The 20,564-nt window shown below is 34.9% G+C and overlaps 1 protein-coding gene across 4 annotated transcripts in view; it reads left to right on the forward strand.

Moving 5' to 3' along the window:
- CBLB (Cbl proto-oncogene B) overlaps positions 1–20,564 on the forward strand; it is a 213,506-nt gene that overhangs the window by 122,199 nt on the left and 70,743 nt on the right. For all 4 annotated transcript variants that reach the window (XM_023212445.3, XM_023212457.2, XM_023212438.3 and 1 more), the window contains exons 7-9: positions 5,065–5,202; positions 8,989–9,076; positions 12,360–12,491. In XM_023212445.3, the coding sequence (XP_023068213.1) occupies positions 5,065–5,202; positions 8,989–9,076; positions 12,360–12,491 (358 nt within the window). The remainder of the gene's footprint in view (positions 1–5,064; positions 5,203–8,988; positions 9,077–12,359; positions 12,492–20,564) is intronic.

Genomic DNA, 20,564 nt, shown 5'->3' on the forward strand with positions numbered 1-20,564 from the left:
TTGTGCTTACTCTGAAACTTGGTATTCATAAAGTGAAAGGGGATATGGTCTCCTTTCTGTTTTCGTGGTATCTGTGTTTATGTGCAAAATTATATGTACATATTTGAATACTTGAATACTGTACTAAAGAACAAATAAATAGAACGGTCTTATGTTCGTTACTTTGGAGTATTTTTAAGACATTCATTTAAGTTCTCTGATAAATACAAGTACATATACATGCACCTGAACACATAAATGTAAATGTAAGTTTATGAACAAATAAATGTATGTACATAGCATATATAGACCTATTGTTATAATCAAAACCAATTTCGTGTCCTTGAAAACTTTTTTCATAATGCCTTATGTTTTATTGTAGCCTCAGAATTTATATTTTATTTTCCAAATGATGAAACTAAATGAGCCTTGGAGAGGTCGGTCAGCCCCTGTGGCTTTGGCCAAGAAATTACACCTTATTAATGGCAAATCTGGGTCCAGATAATCTGTCTCTTCCGTAGTTCAGTGCATTTTCCCATGTATTTCATCTAAAAATTCATTAGGCACGTAGTAGGCATTTGTGCTATGGCAGGCAGTATGCTGAGTACAGCAGTAGGGATATTAGAGACCTGCTTGTCAGAGTCCTCACATTTCAGATGCTATTCCGGTATTCATTAGTGCACTGATACTCATATAGAGAACATTTCGTTTTAGGGATGAATTTGGTGGTGGTTTTTAAGTGTACCTTTTTTTTCTAGTATCATTTTTATTTTATTTGTGGTGTATATAATGTTTGTACTTTAAAACATTTTTGTTTTGTTTCGCTTTGTTTTTGAGATGGAGTCTTGCTCTGTCGCCAGGCTGGAGTGCAATGGCGCGATCTCCGTTCACTGCAACCTTCGACTCCCTGGTTCAAGCGATTCTCCTGCCTCAGCCTCCCAAGTAGCTGGGATTACAGGCACGTGCCACCATGCCCAGCTAATTTTCGTATTTTTAGTAGAGACGGGGTTTCACCATGTTGTCCAGGATGGTCTTGATCTCCTGACCTCGTGATCTGCCCGCCTCGGTCTCCCAAAGTGCTGGGATTACAGGTGTGAGCCACCTCGCCTGGCCAAAACAGTTTTTTTTTTAGTACAAGCCAGTAGTGCTGATTTTTTGTTCTCTGTCATAATGAAACTTTCCATGTTTTTGTCTTTTTAAGAATTTATATAGTATATTTGAAAAAGAAGCTAGTGAGTCCAAAAACAGTTTGGCTTCCACTGAAATCTTCTATTTAGACTAAGGAGAGTTAGTTCTCATTGTGACCATGAGAGCAGATCAGTTATTTTGCGTGTTGGCAGTGTTTTAGATGAATGATTTTGTTTCATTCAACAATCTCTCATGACCAGATTTTTCCATAATTTTTACTCTCTTGAATGACGCCATATGAAGTATCTTTGTTGCTCTTGGAGTATGAGTTGAAAAATGTGAGTTATTTGATAAATTATATTGTCCAATCTTAGAAACTTAACATGTGAGTTATTTGATAAATTATATTGTCCAATCATAGAAATAATGAGGAAACTGAGGCCTTTATTTTTGGTTTTGTTTACTTGTTCAGTATAATGGAGAACATGAATTACAATGTTGAGAACAACAGCCAGGTCTCATTACTATTTGGAAAAGTTCTCTTAATAAAAAACTACTGCCCTCTGCTAAGAATATTTATCATAAGACCCACCAGTAAACTTATCTTTCTTCAAATGCGTACAATATATACCTTTTATACAGCTTTTTTTGTGTATCAATCATACGTTAAAAAACTAGAAGAGTGTCCTCTGGAAAAAAATATTTGTTTCCTTCCTAACTTGCCATGTAATGATGTTTTCTATTAAATTTTAGGTAGCTAATGATGAAATAAATAATATATAACAAATTATAATGTGTAAAGTATGATGTGGGTACTAAAGATGTGTTTCGGAAAACACCCTGAATGAATAAAAAAAAAAAAATGTAACAAATATTTGCTTTGGAGAATATCTGTGTTTAACTTTTTTTTTTTTTTAAATCTTGGAAAGTATTTCATGTCTTTGACTTCATAGTATAGAAAACAATTGGATTTACTTCAGGGACATTTTGGCTCCTTAGGTTGTGCTTTATTATTAGGGATCCATCTGACGAAATACGAATTACGGGATGAAGGTAGTAACATTTGGGAATCTAAGTGAAATATTCATTAGGTGGCTTTTTAGGTGATAAGAGTGGCGTTGAACCCTAAACCACCTCGTCAACATGAAAGATACCTCCGTTATATGTGTGTGCGTGTGTGTGTATGTGTGTGTGTATTTTTTTTTTTTTTTTTTTTGAGACAGTCTCACTGTGTTCACCCAGGCAGGAGTGCAGTGGTACCATCTTGGCTCACTGTAAGCTCCACCTCCTGGGTTCAAATGATTCTCATGCCTCAACCTCCTGAGTAGCTGGGACTACAGGCATGTACCATCATGCCTTGCCAATTTTTTTTTTTGTATTTTTAGTGGAGACGGGATTTTGCCATGTTGGCCATGCTGGTCTCGAACTCCTGGTGTCAAATAATCCACCTGGCTCAGCCTCCCAACGTGCTGGGGTTACAGGTGTGAGCCACCACACCTAGCCCTAATTTGATTAAATTAAACATGCTGTATAAGAGAGCAGGGTGCTAAAAATAAGCCAGAAATTCACTTGAGGTTGGGAAGGGGTAGCCACAAGCCAAAGGGTCAGCAGCAAATTAAATGGGATAGGAAAAAGGTGCATGAGAGGAAGGAATTGTTCTAAAATGCCCTTGACTCTTACCAGATTGCTCGTATTACTAACTCTTATATACACGAATTGCTTGAACCTTCTGTGTAATAATGAGTTTTAGAAACACCATCCCAAAACAATGTTTAGAGCAATAGAAAAGGACATGAATTAAAAATCTGAGCAATTTCACAAGTATGTATTTCAGTATCTACTAGATTCTTAGTATATGAATAAATTTGGAATTACATTTCAAATTACTAGCAATGCAGATTTGTAATTATTTTCTTCATGTTAATATACTCTATAAATTTTGCTGAGATTCATAGTACACAGATTTTTAAGATTCTAACTTTTGACTTAATTTGAAGGAATTTTATATTAATTTTTTATGTAACAGTTTAATAATGTCCTTCTGAATTATAATTTATAGTGACTTTCTATTATTTTTAGCACTTCTCATAATATCATAGCCGTAAGTCTCAGTGGCATTGTTTTATCTGATTTTGATTAAGAATGCCAATAACTGACAGATTGATATCCTATTTTCGGTTTGTCTATGGATATGTGTTTTTAGATATTTTTGAAAAGTTCTTTCCAAAGATTCTATCACCAATATAATTTTTTTGATATTTAAAAATCACTTCTTTTTTTAAAATTCTAGTTTGTCAAAAGATGAAATTACACTCTACTACTAAATATACAAGTTAATTAAATCCAGTGACTGCAGCCATTATGTATGTTAAAGTATATCTTTAAAGTTATATTTATAGTACTTGGTCTATCAATAACTAAAGTATATTTTGAGATACTTGTGTCAGCCACATACATACAGCAGCTAGAATATTAAAATACAGCCAACAGATTTAAATTGGCTTGTTTTTGATCTGCTTAATGGGGTAATAAAATCCAGAAGGGTATCCTGATAGAAAGATTAAATGCAGTACACTCAAATAAAGAGAAATGATCTAAAATGAAGTAAGTATATAGATAGCTAAATTAATACATAAATGATAATGATGGATTTAAAGCCAAGTTGCTGTATCCTTTTGTTGGATATTAGTTTTAAGGGATTTGATTTGATTTATATTTTTGAACTATCTTAACTTCCCATTGTAAGATACTGAATTTGACATGGTTAGATGGCAGCCATGAAATTACCTAGTTTGCACTTTTGAACCTTAGGGATGAATAGCTGGAATACCTGAAAGAAAAGTTACTATTTTTTAAAAAGCTGGCCGGGCGCGGTGGCTGACGCCTGTAATGCCAACACTTTGAGATGCCGAGGCCGGTGGGTCACGAGGTCAGGAGATCGAGGCCATCCTAACAGGGGAAACCCCGTCTCTATTAAAAATACAAAAAATTGGCGGCGTGTGGTGGCTCACGCCTGTAATCCCAGCACTTTGGGAGGCCGAGGTGGGCAGATCACGAGGTCAGGAGATCGAGACTATCCTGGCTAACACAGTAAAACCCCGTCCCTACTAAAACTACAAAAAAATTAGCCGGACATGGTGGCGGGCGCTTGTAGTCCCAGCTTTTTGGGAGGCTGAGGCAGGAGAATGGTGCGAACCCGGGAGGCGGAGCTTGCAGTGAGCCGAGATCGCGCCACTGCACTCCAGCCTGGGCGACAGAGCAAGACTCCGTCTGAAAAAGAAAACAAACAACAACAACCACAACAAAAATACAAAAAATTAGCTGGGCGTCATAGCATGCGCCGGTAGTCCCAGCTACTCGGGAGGCTAAGGCCGGATAATCGCTTGAACCCTGGAGGCGGAGGTTGCAGTGAGCCGAGATCGCGCCATGGCACTCCAGCCTGGGCGACCGAGACACTGTCTCAAAAAACAAACAAACAAACAAAGAAAAAAATAATTTTAATGTCTAAATTACAAAGGAATATATCGAGTTCTACAGTAGAAACTGGCTCAGTTTTTTTCTGAGGTAAGCAAATTGAATTTAAATTTTTACTTATTTATTTTGTTTTTACATTCCAAGAGTGATTTGTTTTGTAGCTATTCCATGCCATCACCACTTCCATACACAGCACCCTGATGATGGTAAAAGAAAATCCCTAGATAGTTTACAATCTTGTTTATTTTCTTATATATGTATCTGGAAGTATTTAAATAAAAAGTAATGATCAGTGTTTCTCTTCTAAATTGATAAATGGAGAAGTACATTGTTGTTAAAAATAAGTTAGAAGATAGAATATGAGGAGTATTCAGGAATTCTAAATGATTCTGTTATTCTTTTGCTTGAAAGAACCCTAACAAATTGTTTGGTATTGATTTACATTCTGAATTAAATTAAACATAATTTTCTTATGTTTTGCAGCTATATTTTCCGGTTAAGTTGCACTCGTTTGGGACAGTGGGCCATTGGCTATGTGACCGGGGATGGGAATATCTTACAGACCATACCTCATAACAAGCCCTTATTTCAAGCCCTGATCGATGGCAGCAGGGAAGGATTGTAAGTATGAGAAATGGGAGTTGGAGTGCTTACGATTCATGAATTTGAAAAATAAAGATTGCTTTGTGCTGGAGAAAATGGATAGTGAGGCTGCTCTTTAATCTTAAGACTGAGAAATAATGGATGTTCCTTAGTTTGTTGTTCATCTCTTTATATAGTCATTTTAAGGTAACCTAATTATTTGAAACTATGTTGCAGCAAATACATTTCAACTTCAAATTGCATGGATTTTTATCTTTCATATGATAAAAAGTTGAGACTTAAAGGTAGTTTTAAAATGGATGTAAAACTGTTTATATTTTAAATTATTTAGAATAATTGACTTCTTTTTCCTCATATAATCCTTAGATTACTAGTTTCACTTTTTTTTTTTTTTTTTTTCTTTTTTTGAAACGGAGTCTCACTCTGTTGCCAGGCTGGAGTGCAGTGGTACAATCTCGGCTAACTGCAACCTCCGTCTCCTGGGTTCAAGGGATTCCCCTGCCTCAGCCTCCCAAGTAGCTGGGACTACAGGCATGCGCCACCACGCCCGGCTGGTTTTTTGTATTTTAGTAGAGACAGGGTTTCACCATGTTGGCCGGGATGGTCTCGATCTCCTGATCTCATGATCCGCCCGCCTCAGCCGCCCAAAGTGCTGGGATTACAGGCATGAGCCACTGCGCCTAGCCAGTTTCACTTTTTAAAGTTTGATTATTAGTGCCAGACTTTCTTTTTCTTATCTGTTTCTCCCTCCACCCCTTCCTTTTCTTTTCTCTCGTAGATCTTTCCTTTATTCACACTAATAATAACTCCATATTCTAGGACTATATGTTAATAGCTAAGTTTAGTTTATCTCAGGCTATATTCCTTTTTAAAATTTAAAAATAAATAAGTTCCCCTTTGTTTTTTAAATTAATGAATTCTCCCCAGTCCTTCCACACACAAAGTATGGACAATCTATTGGGTCCCTTAGTAGTAAATATGTCTGGTTCTTCTTTGCTCTATTCACATGTCATTCCCGTTGTCCTCTCCTTGTATTCTCAGTGCACTTGATCATGCTGCTTTTTCTTCCCGTCTGCCTTGCTGGGTAACTTAGAGATGCTCATGATCAAACTCGCTGCCCTATGAATTCTGATAGAAACCTAGCAGAAGAAAGTCCACCAGAGTTAACAAAGAGCAAATGATTTGAGTTTTACCTTTTTCAAAGTAATTGCAAAAAAAGAAAGAAAGAAAAGAAAAAAGGTGATGAGATTTATGCAAAGAAAAAGTAGGAATTTTTAAAAACCTGTGAGCTTTTGGGTGGGACTGGTAGCTTACTCCTGTAATGCCAGCATTTTGGGAGGCTAAGGCAAGAGGATCACTTGAGCTCAGGAGTTCGAGATCAGGCTGGGCAACATGGCAAAACCCTATCTCTACAAAAAATGCAAAAAAATTAGTTGGGCATGGTGGCGCGTGACTATAGTCCCTGCTACTCTGGAGGCTAAGATGGGATAATCACCTGAGCCTGGGAAGTTGAGGCTACAGTGACGACATCATGCCACTGTATTCCAGCCTGGGCATCAGAGTGAGACCCTATCTGGAAAAAAAAAAAAAAAAAAAAACCCACAAACGCGAAACCTTTCAATAAATTAGTTACGTAGTAATTGTATGGCAAGTTATGGTACCAAATGTGTATTTCTCTTTCCTTTTCCTTCTGATTTTCATAAATTTGCTAGTCTTGGTTATTTATACCTGTCTTCTAATACATCAAAGATTTGTATATAGATTTTGATTTACAATGATTGCAGATTTTTTTTTAAGAAAATATACTTTAAAGTTTGAATTTATAAGTAGACGGTAAATGGACAAATCTGTAGAGGGAAAAATTTTGATATAGCTTGTTTGAATTATTCCTTCTGTTTTTCAGATGTCATTCAAAGAGTCACAAATTTTAGTATTATAATCAGCGGAGCAAAGCCTTTAAACTCCTGGGCACAGTAACTCTTGAGAGTTACACAAACACACACACACACACACACACACACACACGCATCTCCAGAGGGATTTAGCTAGTTGATTTTGAACTTTAATAATATATTAGGATAAAATAGGATTTATAAATTAATTCGATAAGGTTTCTCATAAGATCAGAATAGGATATCATCGCATCCAGCTACCATCCGGGTCCACTGTATTTCCTTATATTAATAGTTAATCCAATATTGTATGACATAGTTGAAAGAGATGTTTATTTTGATAACCACCCAACATTCTTTACTCCTTCAATGCCATTGAAAAGCGCTCATCTGCAGTATATCTGGGTGTACTAAGGACAGAAATAATCAAAAATGATGATTAGCATACCAGAGGAAAGGTTAAAGGTTCTTTTTATACCTTTTTAACCTATCAACAACCTCCTGATAGGTTAAAAAGAACTTTTAACCTTTCCTATGGTACCCTAATCCTCATTTTTGTAAACTTTAATTTCTGAATTCTTGCTAGAATTTCTTCATATTATTGAAATGTGATACGTAAAATTTTATATAATAATTTTTTAAATGGCCAATTTTTAGAGTATATTAAAAAGTTGCTTATCTTCTTTGGATTATCATTCCTCATTTAATATTTGTCAAATTTTGTAACACACCCATAAGGACATTCTAAATTTGTATCATACTCAGATGTAGTAAATTCCTTTTGCTAAATCATAAAAAAATCATCTAACTGATTTGTCCCTTACTATGTCAGAATTATCTATCCTTTAAGTTCGTTTTTCTGGTTTTCCTGGGTAAATTCTAACACTTAACATGTTTGTAGACACCTCATTCGAGGATAAATATTTTTTATTACTTTAAAGAATAGATTTGTTATAGTTTTACCCTTTTAAATATATATACTATAGTACTATATTCTTACTATTTTATTTAAGAAATTTAGTATAGAAAGATGTTAAATAGAATTAACCATAATTTAATAAACTGATGAAGCACAACAGTGACATTACCACTTTTTAAAATTAAAAATAAGTATTTACCAACACAGTACATTTTATTTTTTAATGAATTTTTGAATAACAAGTACAACTTCTGATTTAACACAGCAAGAATACATTATTACTACAACTTTTAGTTCAGATTTCAGTTTTCCCTGATAATAGAACCTTGTTTCTATCTGTAGACCATTTTGTGTTTGTAGTGTTAAGTCAATGAAGCATGGAAATGTAACATTTTCTAATTTTTTAAAATGTGTATGTGCATGTGTGTGTGTGTATTTGCATTTGTGCACATGTGTTTGTGTTAGGGTGAGGGGAAGATGAGAGAAGAGATACGGAAACTGTAGAAACAGGAACACCACAGAAGTGTTTGAATAACTTACAAGAGAACTGTGGCCCTTAATTATATTTTCTTTCCATGTGGTATTAGGCATGGTGTAAAATGATATGGTTAACATGACCTGTGCCTCAGATGAAAGATGTAACAGTTGCAAATAGGTATATCTTCAAAGTGTTTTGGAATAGAACATGATTGATCAGTGAAATATTCTTAGCTTATATAAGAGACATATATTAAAGATATTTCATTGAAAATGGTTGCTTAGTGGGTTGGGCTATATTCATTATGTATTTCTTATATGAAAATAATTTCTACATTTTAAGTGTCCTAAAAACAACAAAATATTTTGGAAATAGTGAAGTAATGTGTTATCGATATGTTACATAAAAAGGAAACATCCAAATGTATGTTCGAATATAGAAAAACTTGATTAAATATCCTTAAATGCAATTAAAACTTGTATATTTAAGGTAATAAAGTTTCTGTTTAAATTCAGTTATCTTTATCCTGACGGGAGGAGTTATAATCCCGATTTAACTGGATTATGTGAACCTACACCTCATGACCATATAAAAGTTACACAGGTAAGGATAATTTCTAGAAAAGTATAATTAAATAAGTATCCATAATGCCTTCTAAATAAATAAGACTCTCATACAGTAGTTAAAATCATGCATAGGTATTTAATACAAAATATACTTAAGGAATTATAAGAGTGTTTAAAGAGAAATTATATTACTTTCTTAGATTTTTTGATACAAATTTATGCTGTTAGAATTCTTGCTTTCCATATAGTATTGGCATTTATATGGGGTAAATAAATAAATCCGTGAGCAGGTAGGTGGATGTAAGGAGAGAGCCATAGTTTAGAAAGCTCCCAAAAAAAGATTAGAATAATCATATGCCTTAGATTTTAGGGTCAAATAGGTAATTGAAGCCTGTTGAAGATAACAGTTATGTTTTTCTAAATCCATTGCTAGCAACCTCATAGATCATGAATGGGAATGTAAGTTGGTAAAACCTTTTTTGAGAGTGATATTCAGTAATTATAAAAATCTAAGTGAAAATATCTTTTCACTTTAGATTCTGTATATGTAATAGATCCCATATATATCACTTACACACACAAAAACCTGTACAACAGATATTTACTGTAATATTTTTTGTAAAAGTAAAAAGTTACAAAATACTAAGAAGTTTAGTAATAGATTAAATAGACTACTATTCTCGTACTGTGTTGTGTGAAGTCATCAACAGGAGGGAGGTAGCTCTACATACTCACGTGGGAACTTCTGCATCTTGTACTATAAAATAATTCCATTTATGTAAAGTACAAGTAGGTAACATTTCATTTAGTAAAGTTACATTATGTATGTTCAACTTATGTAAGGAAATACATAATTAATTGCTGTGTGTGAACATGTGAGTATACTTCTTAAAAGATCAAAAAAAACCTCCAAACTGGTAAGAGGATTTAACTGAGGAGGTGAAAGGGATTGAGCAGTCAGGGAGGGGATGAAGGGAGAATTTTGAGTATTTTATTTTACATTCAGTCTAGTTTTAAAATATTTTATATTTGAGATATGTTCATGCCTTGTGTAATAAATAATAAAAAAACTGAGGGAAAAAAGAGAAGAATTACAGCTTTTTTTAAGATAGTAGATAATGATTTACCTTATAATTATTCAAGTTTCAGTTCCTGTGGTCTTTACATTATTATGTGAGACATACACGTTGACATTTATATGTACATATTGTACATGTAAATTTAATAAGTGATTGCCTTTTTCTTTTCTTTTTTTGAGATGGAGTCTTGCTCTGTCGCCCAGGCTGGAGTGCAGTGGTGCCATCTCGCCTCACTGAAAGCTCCACCTCCTGGGTTTGCGCCGTTCTCCTGCCTCAGCCTGAGTAGCTGAGACTACAGGCGCCCGCCACCACGCCCGGCTAATTTTCTGTATTTTTTAGTAGAGACCGAGTTTCACCGTGTTTGCCGGGATGGCCTCGATCTCCCGACCTCGTGATCCGCCTGCCTCAGCCTCCCAAAGTGCTGGGATTACAGGCATGAGCCACTTTTTAAAATTTTTTTTTTTGAGACAGAGTTTTGCTTTTGTTGCCCAGGCTGGAGTGCAGTGGCACAATCTCGGCTCACCACAACCTCTGCCCTCAGGGTTCAAGCAGTTCTCTTGCCTCAGCCTCCCAAGTAGCTGGCATTACAGGCACCCGCCACCACATCGGCTAATTTTTGTATTTTTAGTAGAGACGGGGTTTCTCCATGTTGGTCAGGCTGATCTCGAACCCCTGACCTCAGGTGATCCACCCGCCTCGCTCTCCCAAAGTGCTGGGATTACAGGCGTGAGCCACCGTGCCCGGCCATGATTGCCATTTTAAATTTAGTATATGATTGCCATTTTAAAAGTTATGTAGTGATCCCGTATTTTCAAATATGTGTGAAAGGATACGTAGGAAAGACAGTTCCTCTTTATAAAGCCATTAAAAAAAAAACCTTTGGAAGTAATAACATTCCCTTAAATTACTCATACATATTCTTACTGTTTAGGTTGCACTGAGGTCTGTATCTGTGATTTTAGCCTAATGTAATTTTTTTTATAATTGCCTATTTGTCCTTTGGACAGTCATAACCAGTATCAATACTTACCTGTTATTTCAGGGACATGAGCAATTTATAACTTACTTTGAATTACTTTAGTTTTATTTCTTTTCCGTTTTTATGCATTCTCTCTTCTCTCTTTCCTTAAGTTCCCCATAAAATTTTTGTATATTCACGCATCATAGTAGACACAGTTTATATGTGTGTACCTGCATGTACATGCATATGTATCCATGTATGTTTATGTGTATATAGATATTTTTTCTCACCAGGATTATAGTATATTTTAGTAGGCTGTGGACTAAATATTGTTATTTATTTATCCTACTCAGTGCCAGGCACATTGTAGTCACTTACTGAACTAAAAGTTGCTTTATTTATCCAAATATTGGTTTCATAATTCCTTTTCTTTGTATTCCTTTTTTTTAATATTTTTTTCGAATTTACCAATTTATTTGTATCTTTGTCACAGAGATCTTTTCAGTATTTGAATTTTGAAAATTTTACTGTGTCAAATGTTTTAAGCTAAAAACCTAATCAATCAGGAACATGGCAGTTTTAATAAAATGGTTTTTGGTTACTGATGTGGTTTGTTTTCTTGACAGTGTTAGGGAAAGAGTATGCACTTTTTAGTCAGAGACTTGATTTAGCATTTGAAGCAAACAATTGAAACTTATTAAGCCCCACGCCTAACTTTTGTTAAGTTCGATATATCTTATGCTTTGGAGATTAAGTGAAATAGTAAGTGTGGGCCACAGTGCCTGACATGCAGGAAATGCTTGGTAAATATTTGTCGCTTTTCTCTTCCCTTCTGGGATTTCTAAAGATATTGAAACAACAAAAAAAATAATGTTTAGCTAAGTATCCTTTTTTTTTCAATTTGACAGTTAAATTATATGAGCATGTGGCATTTATAAAAAAGATAAAATCATTGTATATTCCTATTTTAAAACCATAGATTTTGTCTTTTGAGTCACCATGACTGTTGAAGCAAGTCCCTTCCTAAAGGAACCTTAAATAATATGAATAATTAAGAAGCATATAAGATAGATGATGAAAGTTCAAACCTTTTTAGAATGGATTTTGTAGACCAAATTGTGATTATCAATTAAAAACATGTCTCAAATGGTAACAAAATTCTGACAAGATCAACTGTGAGATATTTACTGTGTGTCATTTTATTTGGGAAAATTTGATACTAACAATTCATGCTGGAAATACATTAATGTTACTTTCCCTCTCCCTCCCCCAAATTCCAGGAACAATATGAATTATATTGTGAAATGGGCTCCACTTTTCAGCTCTGTAAGATTTGTGCAGAGAATGACAAAGATGTCAAGATTGAGCCTTGTGGGCATTTGATGTGCACCTCTTGCCTTACAGCATGGCAGGTATAATCATTAGCAACATGGTTGTCTGTCTTATGTGTCCTACTAGTATTTCTCTTTTCAGTTTTCTTCTTAATGGCTTAGGAATAATGCTGATAAGTGCTTTATTTTAAATGATTGTGTAGAAATTTTGTATGTTTGAGTTGCTTTATATAATTTGATTTTAACTATCTTATATTGTTTCTTTTAAATGTATAACTTAATTTTATTAGTCATCAGTAGTTGTATTTCTATAGTACCATGGATTTCAGGATGTTCACTTGTAGATATTACCAACTAAATATATTTATGCCATTTATTGATAGAATCTGTTTGTAGTAGGTCAGTTTCCAAAGGCAAGTAAATCCTAGTAGATAAATCTTATTTTGATATTTTCAAGCAAACTTCCTTTTCTCCTGAGGAGTCATGGTTCTTGTCTCACATATGCTCCGTAGTGCTGAAATTGGAGAATCAAGACAGGAAGTATCTCCCAAATACTTACAGTTCCCACAGAAACAGGCTTTAAAGTTTCCTATTTACTGAAGCATAATCTCAGGAAAATTGCCTTCCCATTTGTAGCAGGCATTCAATAAATATAAATTGATTTGATGTTGTATAGGAAGGTCTGGAGAATAACTGGTTTTCCCAAGGACATTGTTTTATTTCTTCATCTGTAGCAAAGATTGGGGATTTTAAAAATGGATCTTTGGACAGATTTCTAGTTTTGAGTATTTGGAGAAGTCATGGAATATTTTGATCAAGCCATTATGAAACTGCTGTTTGACATAATTACATTGAAGCTAGAAGCATGTTTATAGGGTTTAGAAAGCAAATAATTAAATTTTCTAGCCTTTAAAAAAATTTTCAGTGAAGCATGTAGTTGCCATTCCTACCCTATTTCTGAGCCCTTTCAGTCCTTGATTTTCTTTGTCCAACCCTGTACCTCTGCATGACTTGAGGAAGGATGGACATTGAGGTTCATGGAAGGGGGCTGACAGACTCGCCTGCCAAGCTCCTTACTTAGTAATAAAATATAATGATTTTCCCATTTTCATAGTCGTAAAAGGGTCTGCTTCTTCTTTTGTGAAAAACTTTTTTTAATGGATGAGGAAAAGAGGAAGAATTAGGAAATGAATTACGATTGATTTATATTTTCGAAGTCCTTTCTGAATGCCCAGAGATCTTTGCTACCTCAGGAACATTGTTCAAAATCCCGATACTTCTCTCCTTCAATATGAATTTGGCTTCTATTTTGTTTTAGGTTTTTCTTTATATCTTCTCCCTAATTATTTCCTTTTATCCCTTCATGATGTTGGTGAATTTTGCATATTACAGGGAGATGTTGGAGGAGATCATTCTCAACATAGATACTTGATTTCTATTTAAATTATGTTAACAGTAATAGTTCTGCAAACTTAGCAGTGCCTTTTAAAAACTACATTCAATAAATTTAGATATGTTGATGGAAGACAAAATTGCAAGTTTATTTCAAATGTGTCAGTAGGAGGTATTATAGAGATAGTGACTTAGTGATAGATTGTCTGTAATTGGACTACTTAGGACTGGTGTACCTGATAATGATTCAATGTTTCAGGATACATATTAAACTAACAAAGAAAACAAATTGTATTTGTCACCGTTCTTTGCCTTCAGTGTGGTAGTGTGGTTTTTACAGGTACATAGAAACTAAAAGCCTTGCATTTCTCCCTGAAGAAAATCGGAATAATAGCCTGATACAAATTCCTAACACTGCCTCCATGCAAGGCTTCTGTATTTCACCCATTTTTCTCCAGGCTCCAGTCTTAGAACATACACATGCATACATGTTGCAAGACTTCCCATCTGTAACTCAATACTGTGCTTAGTATTTGGGGGTTAAGTTGGTTAAAAGTCAGAAGCTAGGCCTGGCACGGTGGCTCACGCCTGTAATTCCAGCACTTTGGGAGGCCGAGGTGGGCGGATCACGAGGTCAGGAGATCGAGACCATCCTGGCTAACACGGTGAAACCCATCTCTACTAAAAATACAAAAAAATTAGTCGGGCTTGGTGGCGGGGGCCTGTAGTCCCAGCTACTTGGGAAGCTGAGGCAGGAGAATGGCGTGAACCTGGAAGGCGGAGCTTGCAGTGAGCCGAGATCGCGCCACTGCACTCCAGCCTGGGCGACAGAGTGAAACTCTGTCTCAAAAAAAAAAAAAAGTCAGAAGCTGCTATGAGTTTGACAGAAACATTTGTTTAGTAAAATGTTTTGTTTAAAGTATCATACAAAATAGTTGTATAGTGGCGGGGCATGGCAGCTCACACCTTTAAATCCCAGTACTTTGGGAGGACGAGGCAGGAAGATCCCTTGAGCCCAGAAGTTCAAGAACAGCCTGGACAACATCGGGAGACCCCATTTCTATAAAAAAAAAAAATTAAAAAAAACAAAAAAACAACACACCTGTTTATCTTGCAGCCCAGGGTGAGTAGAAAAGTATGGCTGAATATAAAGCAACAAATATTTTATTTATTTTACTTTCTATACTTCTTAAAATAAAGTTTATTTATTCCTAGTAAATAAATACTACCTTCAGTAAGTCCTATCTTAAAACATTGTCAGTAGATTCTTGGAAACTGCAACTTTGAGCAAAGTGACATACTGTAAACTATAGGAACCTTAACTCTTGTTTCTATCTATTAGCCTATGGTAAAATAGATTTCATCGTACAGTAAGTTGTTTCACTTAAAGTCTCAATTTCCAGTAACTGATTAACCTTATTAATTGAGGACTTAACTGTATTTATTTGTTAGGTTTGTGAACTATTTGCAATAGGTCCATTATGTGCAAAAGGGATAGGAATATTTCCCAGTTGTCATTCTGTATTATTAATGCTGTGTCCTTTACATCGCCACAGCATTTCTGTGTGTTACTGTGCATTCTCCAAATTGGTGTAGTTCCTCTTGCTTGTTGCTTATCAATTCCTTGAATTACTTCATGATTTTTGGCCTAATGACCTTATATGACCTTATATGACCTTATATGAAGATATATTCAGTAATGTTGGTAAGTTGTTAACATTTACTATTTCTCTTTTTCACTCTGAGCTGCTTCTTAGTTTTGCTTTTAGAAATTGAGGAAGTACATAAATGTCAAGTTCTGAAAATTGTGTTTAGCTAAAATGTTTAAAGTTATGTGAGACAGTAATAACAAAGTAGTTTACTAAGGAAAGTAGTAACAAAAATGACAAATTCAAAACTATTCAGAAGGCTGAAATAATAACATTTATGTTACTAGACACTGATGTTATTATCTTAATCTGATCATTGAATTTTGCACCTAAATTAGTGAAAAATATGCAAACCTTTATTTTCAGTACTGTTTTTTAATTCTCCTCACACAAAGCAGCTCATCATTAATAAGCATCCTCCTGATACATTTTGTATATGTCTCTGTAAGCTCTTACCTCATTATGTTCATATTGTAAATATTTCCATATTTATGTATTTCCTTTCTAGAATGTGGATTACTTTACCTACTTTAGAATCTCTCTCTGCTAGCATGTTATCTGCACGTTGGTCATTACTCAGTAAATACTTATAGATTGCATGCTAGGTAATGTAAAAGAAAAGGAAATCTATAAGTACATTAAATAAAAAGACAGTATTGTAGATTGATTGTGACAAGCTCTTACAATACTTTTCTGAGAAGTATTTATGATCTTTTCAAAGACCTTTTATCATATTCAGTATCTGAGAGCGAATCCTAGAAATTCTAAGGCTTAGTTCCCTTTGTTCCATTCACTAGCTATTGTGTGATTTCCTTAACTTTTTACCTTGTGATTTTTTCCAACCATTTTTGAACCATGTTATTTTACTTTTATTGTTTGCAGTACTACCAACACTAACACAGAAGCAGTAAGACTGCATTTTTATTGCTTTTTTGCACCCAAAAAAAATACATATGCACAGTAATCCCCGGTTCATGTTTTCTCTACCCCTAAAGAAAATTGTTCTTAGGTCAATAATTCTAAGTTGATATTTCACAGTCTCTGTATCTCAGTGGGATCTTACTGGTCAAAGGAAGTTTCAACTTTTGAACATTTCTACTTTTGGATAATCTAAATATTTTTACATTTAGATATAGTCTTCACATAGTAGTGATTCCTGCCAACTGGCATATCTGTTTTGGCAGCTTTTGTATTATTGCATGAACAGCAACGTTTGTTGATCATTTAAACATGTTATTGCAAAATGCCTCTGGTATTTAATAAAAATAAAAGTCTTATAAAGTTAATCTAATGAAAGCACAGTTGTAAAACATTAGATGTGCTGAAGGTCTCATATCTGTAATCTCACCTAGCTGCTCACTTGACTTAACCTAATTGATGGTAAATGTATCAGTAAGAAGAACAAAATTAGAGCACACTTCATAGTTGCGCAAAATATTGCCAAAAGTGGTATCTAAGCTTGTAGATATATAGAGAAATGTTCTCAAGTTATTAGGTCTCTGGATTTAAGAGTAAAATAACTTATGTCTCTCTTTTTCTATTTTTTCCTCATTCAAAAATGGTACTTTAAAGACACTGTTTTTGTTTTATATGATTAAATTTGCAAGTTTTAACTGTGCACAGAAGAATTTGTTATTTTGCTTCTTCCTCTTACTGGTTTGGTAGAAGCAAACCAAGATTATTTCAACTATCATTTTCCATTTATTTATTTATTTAGGAAACATTCTTTGAGCAGCTGCAATATCCCATGTTCTGTACTATGCTCTGAACTAAGAACTCTGAGACACAATCCTTAGCCTCAAGAAGTTAAAGTTAAAATTAAACCTGAAATTTCTGTTGAGGGGCATGGTATTAATAATTACTTGAAATGAGTATCCTGTTGTCGTTCAAATTTAATTATGGCTGCTAGACATTTTTTGTTACTTTCTACTACGCTGGTTGGGCATGCTGATATGAAAATGATTTTAAAGGCTGCATGTCTGCCAGGAAGCTATGATAAATCAGTTAGAATCCAATAGGAAATATTAAACCCTGGCCATTAATCATACTATGCTCAGCAGTGTGCATTTTTAGCAAGTCATTCTTCACCAACTTTTCCGTCCATCTGAGGCCCAACTTTGGTTTAATTGAAATTCATTAGAGACTTAAATTTTATGTAATTAACAGAAAACTTAAGAAATGCACAGTAGCTGTGTCAGTTGTTACAGGCTGCAAGTGGTTACTCTTTAATTGCTGTCATAATGGCCCATTAGTCATGCCTCTGAAGAGGTGTCAGATGCTTTTTTCTCTTTCTGAAACATCTGTGTTATTTAATAAATTGAATAAGCAAGCAGAGTTTGCACAGAATACTAAATAAGTTGAGTAATCACCTTTCTAGAGACATTCTTTGAAGTAATATTACTCTGTGTACAACATTTCTGTGCTACCCTTGGTAATAAAACTTGGAGAGTTGTCTTTCACGTCCACGTGTTAATGGGATATTAACAAAACGTTAATCTTCTCAACCTTGACCGTCTTCCTTTGTGAGGCAGCATATTATGCGGCAGGGATTCTGCAGCATTACCATGTAAGGTTAAAAGTTAAGGAATTGTTTTCATCTGTGCTTATTTCAGGAATCTAGAAAATGGTTTTTGATTTGTAGTTCTTGAAGAGGTCCTTCACATCCCTTGTAAGTTGTATTCTCTTTGTAGTAGTTGTGAATGGGAGTTCACTCGTGATTTGGCTCTCTGTCTATTATTGGTGCATAGAAATGCTTGTTATTTTTGCACATAGATTTTATATCCTGAGACTTTGCTGAAGCTGCTTATCAGCTTAAAGAGATTTTAGGCTGAGACGATGGGGTTTTCTAAATATACAGAGAGGACATAAAGAAATGGACAAACATTACATGCTCATGGATAGGAAGAATCAGTGTCATGAAAATGGCCAAATGCCCAAAGTAATTTATAGATTCAATGCTATCCTCATCAATCTACCATTGACTCTTCACACACTTAGAAAAACTACTTTAAATTGCATATGGAACCAAAAAAAAGCTCGTATAGCCACGACAATCCTAAGAAAAAAAGAAAAAAGCTGGAGGCATCATGCTACCTGACTTCAAACTATACTACAAGGCTACAGTAACCCAAAACAGCATGGTACTGGTACCAGAACAGATATATAGACCAATGGAGCAGAACAGATGCCTCGGAAATAACGCCACACATCTACAACCATCTGATCTTTGATAAAGCTGACAACAATAAGCAATGCAGAAAGTATTCCCTATTTAATAAATGGTATTGGAAAAACTGGCTAGCCATATGCAGAAAACTGAAACTGGACCTCTTCCTTACACCTTATACAAAAATTAACTCAAGATGGATTAAAGACTTGCATGTAAGACCTAAAACCATAAAAACCCTAGAAGAAAACGTAGGCAGTACCATTCAGGACATAGGCATGGGCAAAGACTTCATGACCAAAAACACCAAAAGTAATGGCAACAAAAGCCAAAATAGACAAATGGGATCTAATTAAACTAAAGAGGTTCTGTACAGCAAAAGAAACTATCATCAGAGTGAACAGACAACCTACAGAATGGGAGAAAATTTTTGCAATCTATCCATCTGACAAAGGGCTAATATCCAGAATCTACAAGGAACTTAAACACATTTATAAGAAAAAAAAATCCATCAAAAAATGGACGAAGGATATGAACAGACACTTCTCAAAAGAAGACATAAAATTTATGCAACCAACAAACATATGAAAAAAAAAAACTCATCATCACTTGCCATTAGAGAAATGCAAATCAAAACCGCAATGAGATACCATCTCACACCATTTAGAATGGCGATCATTAAAAAGTCAGAAAACAACAGATCCTGGAGAGCATGTGGAGAAATAGGAATGCTTTTACACTGTTGGTGGGAGTGTAAATTAGTTCAACCATTGTGGAAGATGGTATGGCGATTCCTCAAGGATCTAGAGTCAGAAATACCATTTAATCCAGCAATCCCATTACTGGGTATGTACTCAAAGGATTATAAATCATTCTACCATAAAGACACATGCACATGTATGTTTATTGCAGCACTGTTCACAATATCAAAGACTTGGAATCAACCCAAATGTCCATCAATGATAGACTGGATAAAGAAAATGTGGCACATATACACCATGGAATACTATGCAGCCATAAAAAAGGATGAGTTCACGTCCTTTGCAGGGACATGGATGAAGCTGGAAACCATCATTCTTAGCAAACTAACACAAGAACAGAAAAGCAGACACCACATGTTCTTACTCATAAGTGGGAGTTGAACAGTGAGAACACATGGAGCCAGGGAGGGGACATCACACACCAGGGTCTGTCAGGGGCTGCGGGGCAAGGGGAGGGATAGCGTCAGGAGAAATACCTAATGTATTGGTATTTGTATGTATATGTATGTAATATATGTAATGGATTGATGGGTGCAGCTAACCACCATGGCATGTGTATATGTGTGTAACAAACCTGCATGTTCTGCACGTGTATCCCAGAACTTTTAAAGTATAATAAAAGAAAAAAAAAAAAAAAAAAAAAGGAAAATGGCTTTTGAGCTCCTGAATGGAACAAACTCCAAACTGTGTTATTCATATCTTCCTTCAAAAATAAAAAATGGATATCTTTGTCAGTTGGATATGCAGCTATGTTTTGAATTACTGCCAAGGACTTTAATTCAATTAAACATAAAATTAGTTTTCCTGTGGTTATTCTTCCTGTATATTGTTTGATATAATTTAAAAGAAAGATACCAGAGTATTCAAAATAGTAATTCACCAAAAAATCAGTAAATTCTGATTTTAATGTGGAATATGATTAAGGAGCTTTCTAGATGTTCCATATGTAGAGAGTGTTTTTGGGAAAAAGTATATAGTTTTCTGAGAGAGGTGAGAAACAAACTCAAATGATCACTTTTAAGGCAACAAGAAATAATCTTTGGCCAGGCATGCTTGCTCACACCTGTAATCTCAGCACTTTGGGAAGCCTAGATGGGTGGATCACATGAGGTCAGCAGTTTAAGACCAGCCTAGCCAACATGGCAAACCCTGTTTCTATTAAAAATACCAAATAACTGGGCGTGGT

The sequence above is a fragment of the Piliocolobus tephrosceles genome, chromosome 2, assembly GCF_002776525.5.
Source record: "Piliocolobus tephrosceles isolate RC106 chromosome 2, ASM277652v3, whole genome shotgun sequence".
Taxonomy (NCBI): domain Eukaryota; kingdom Metazoa; phylum Chordata; class Mammalia; order Primates; family Cercopithecidae; genus Piliocolobus; species Piliocolobus tephrosceles.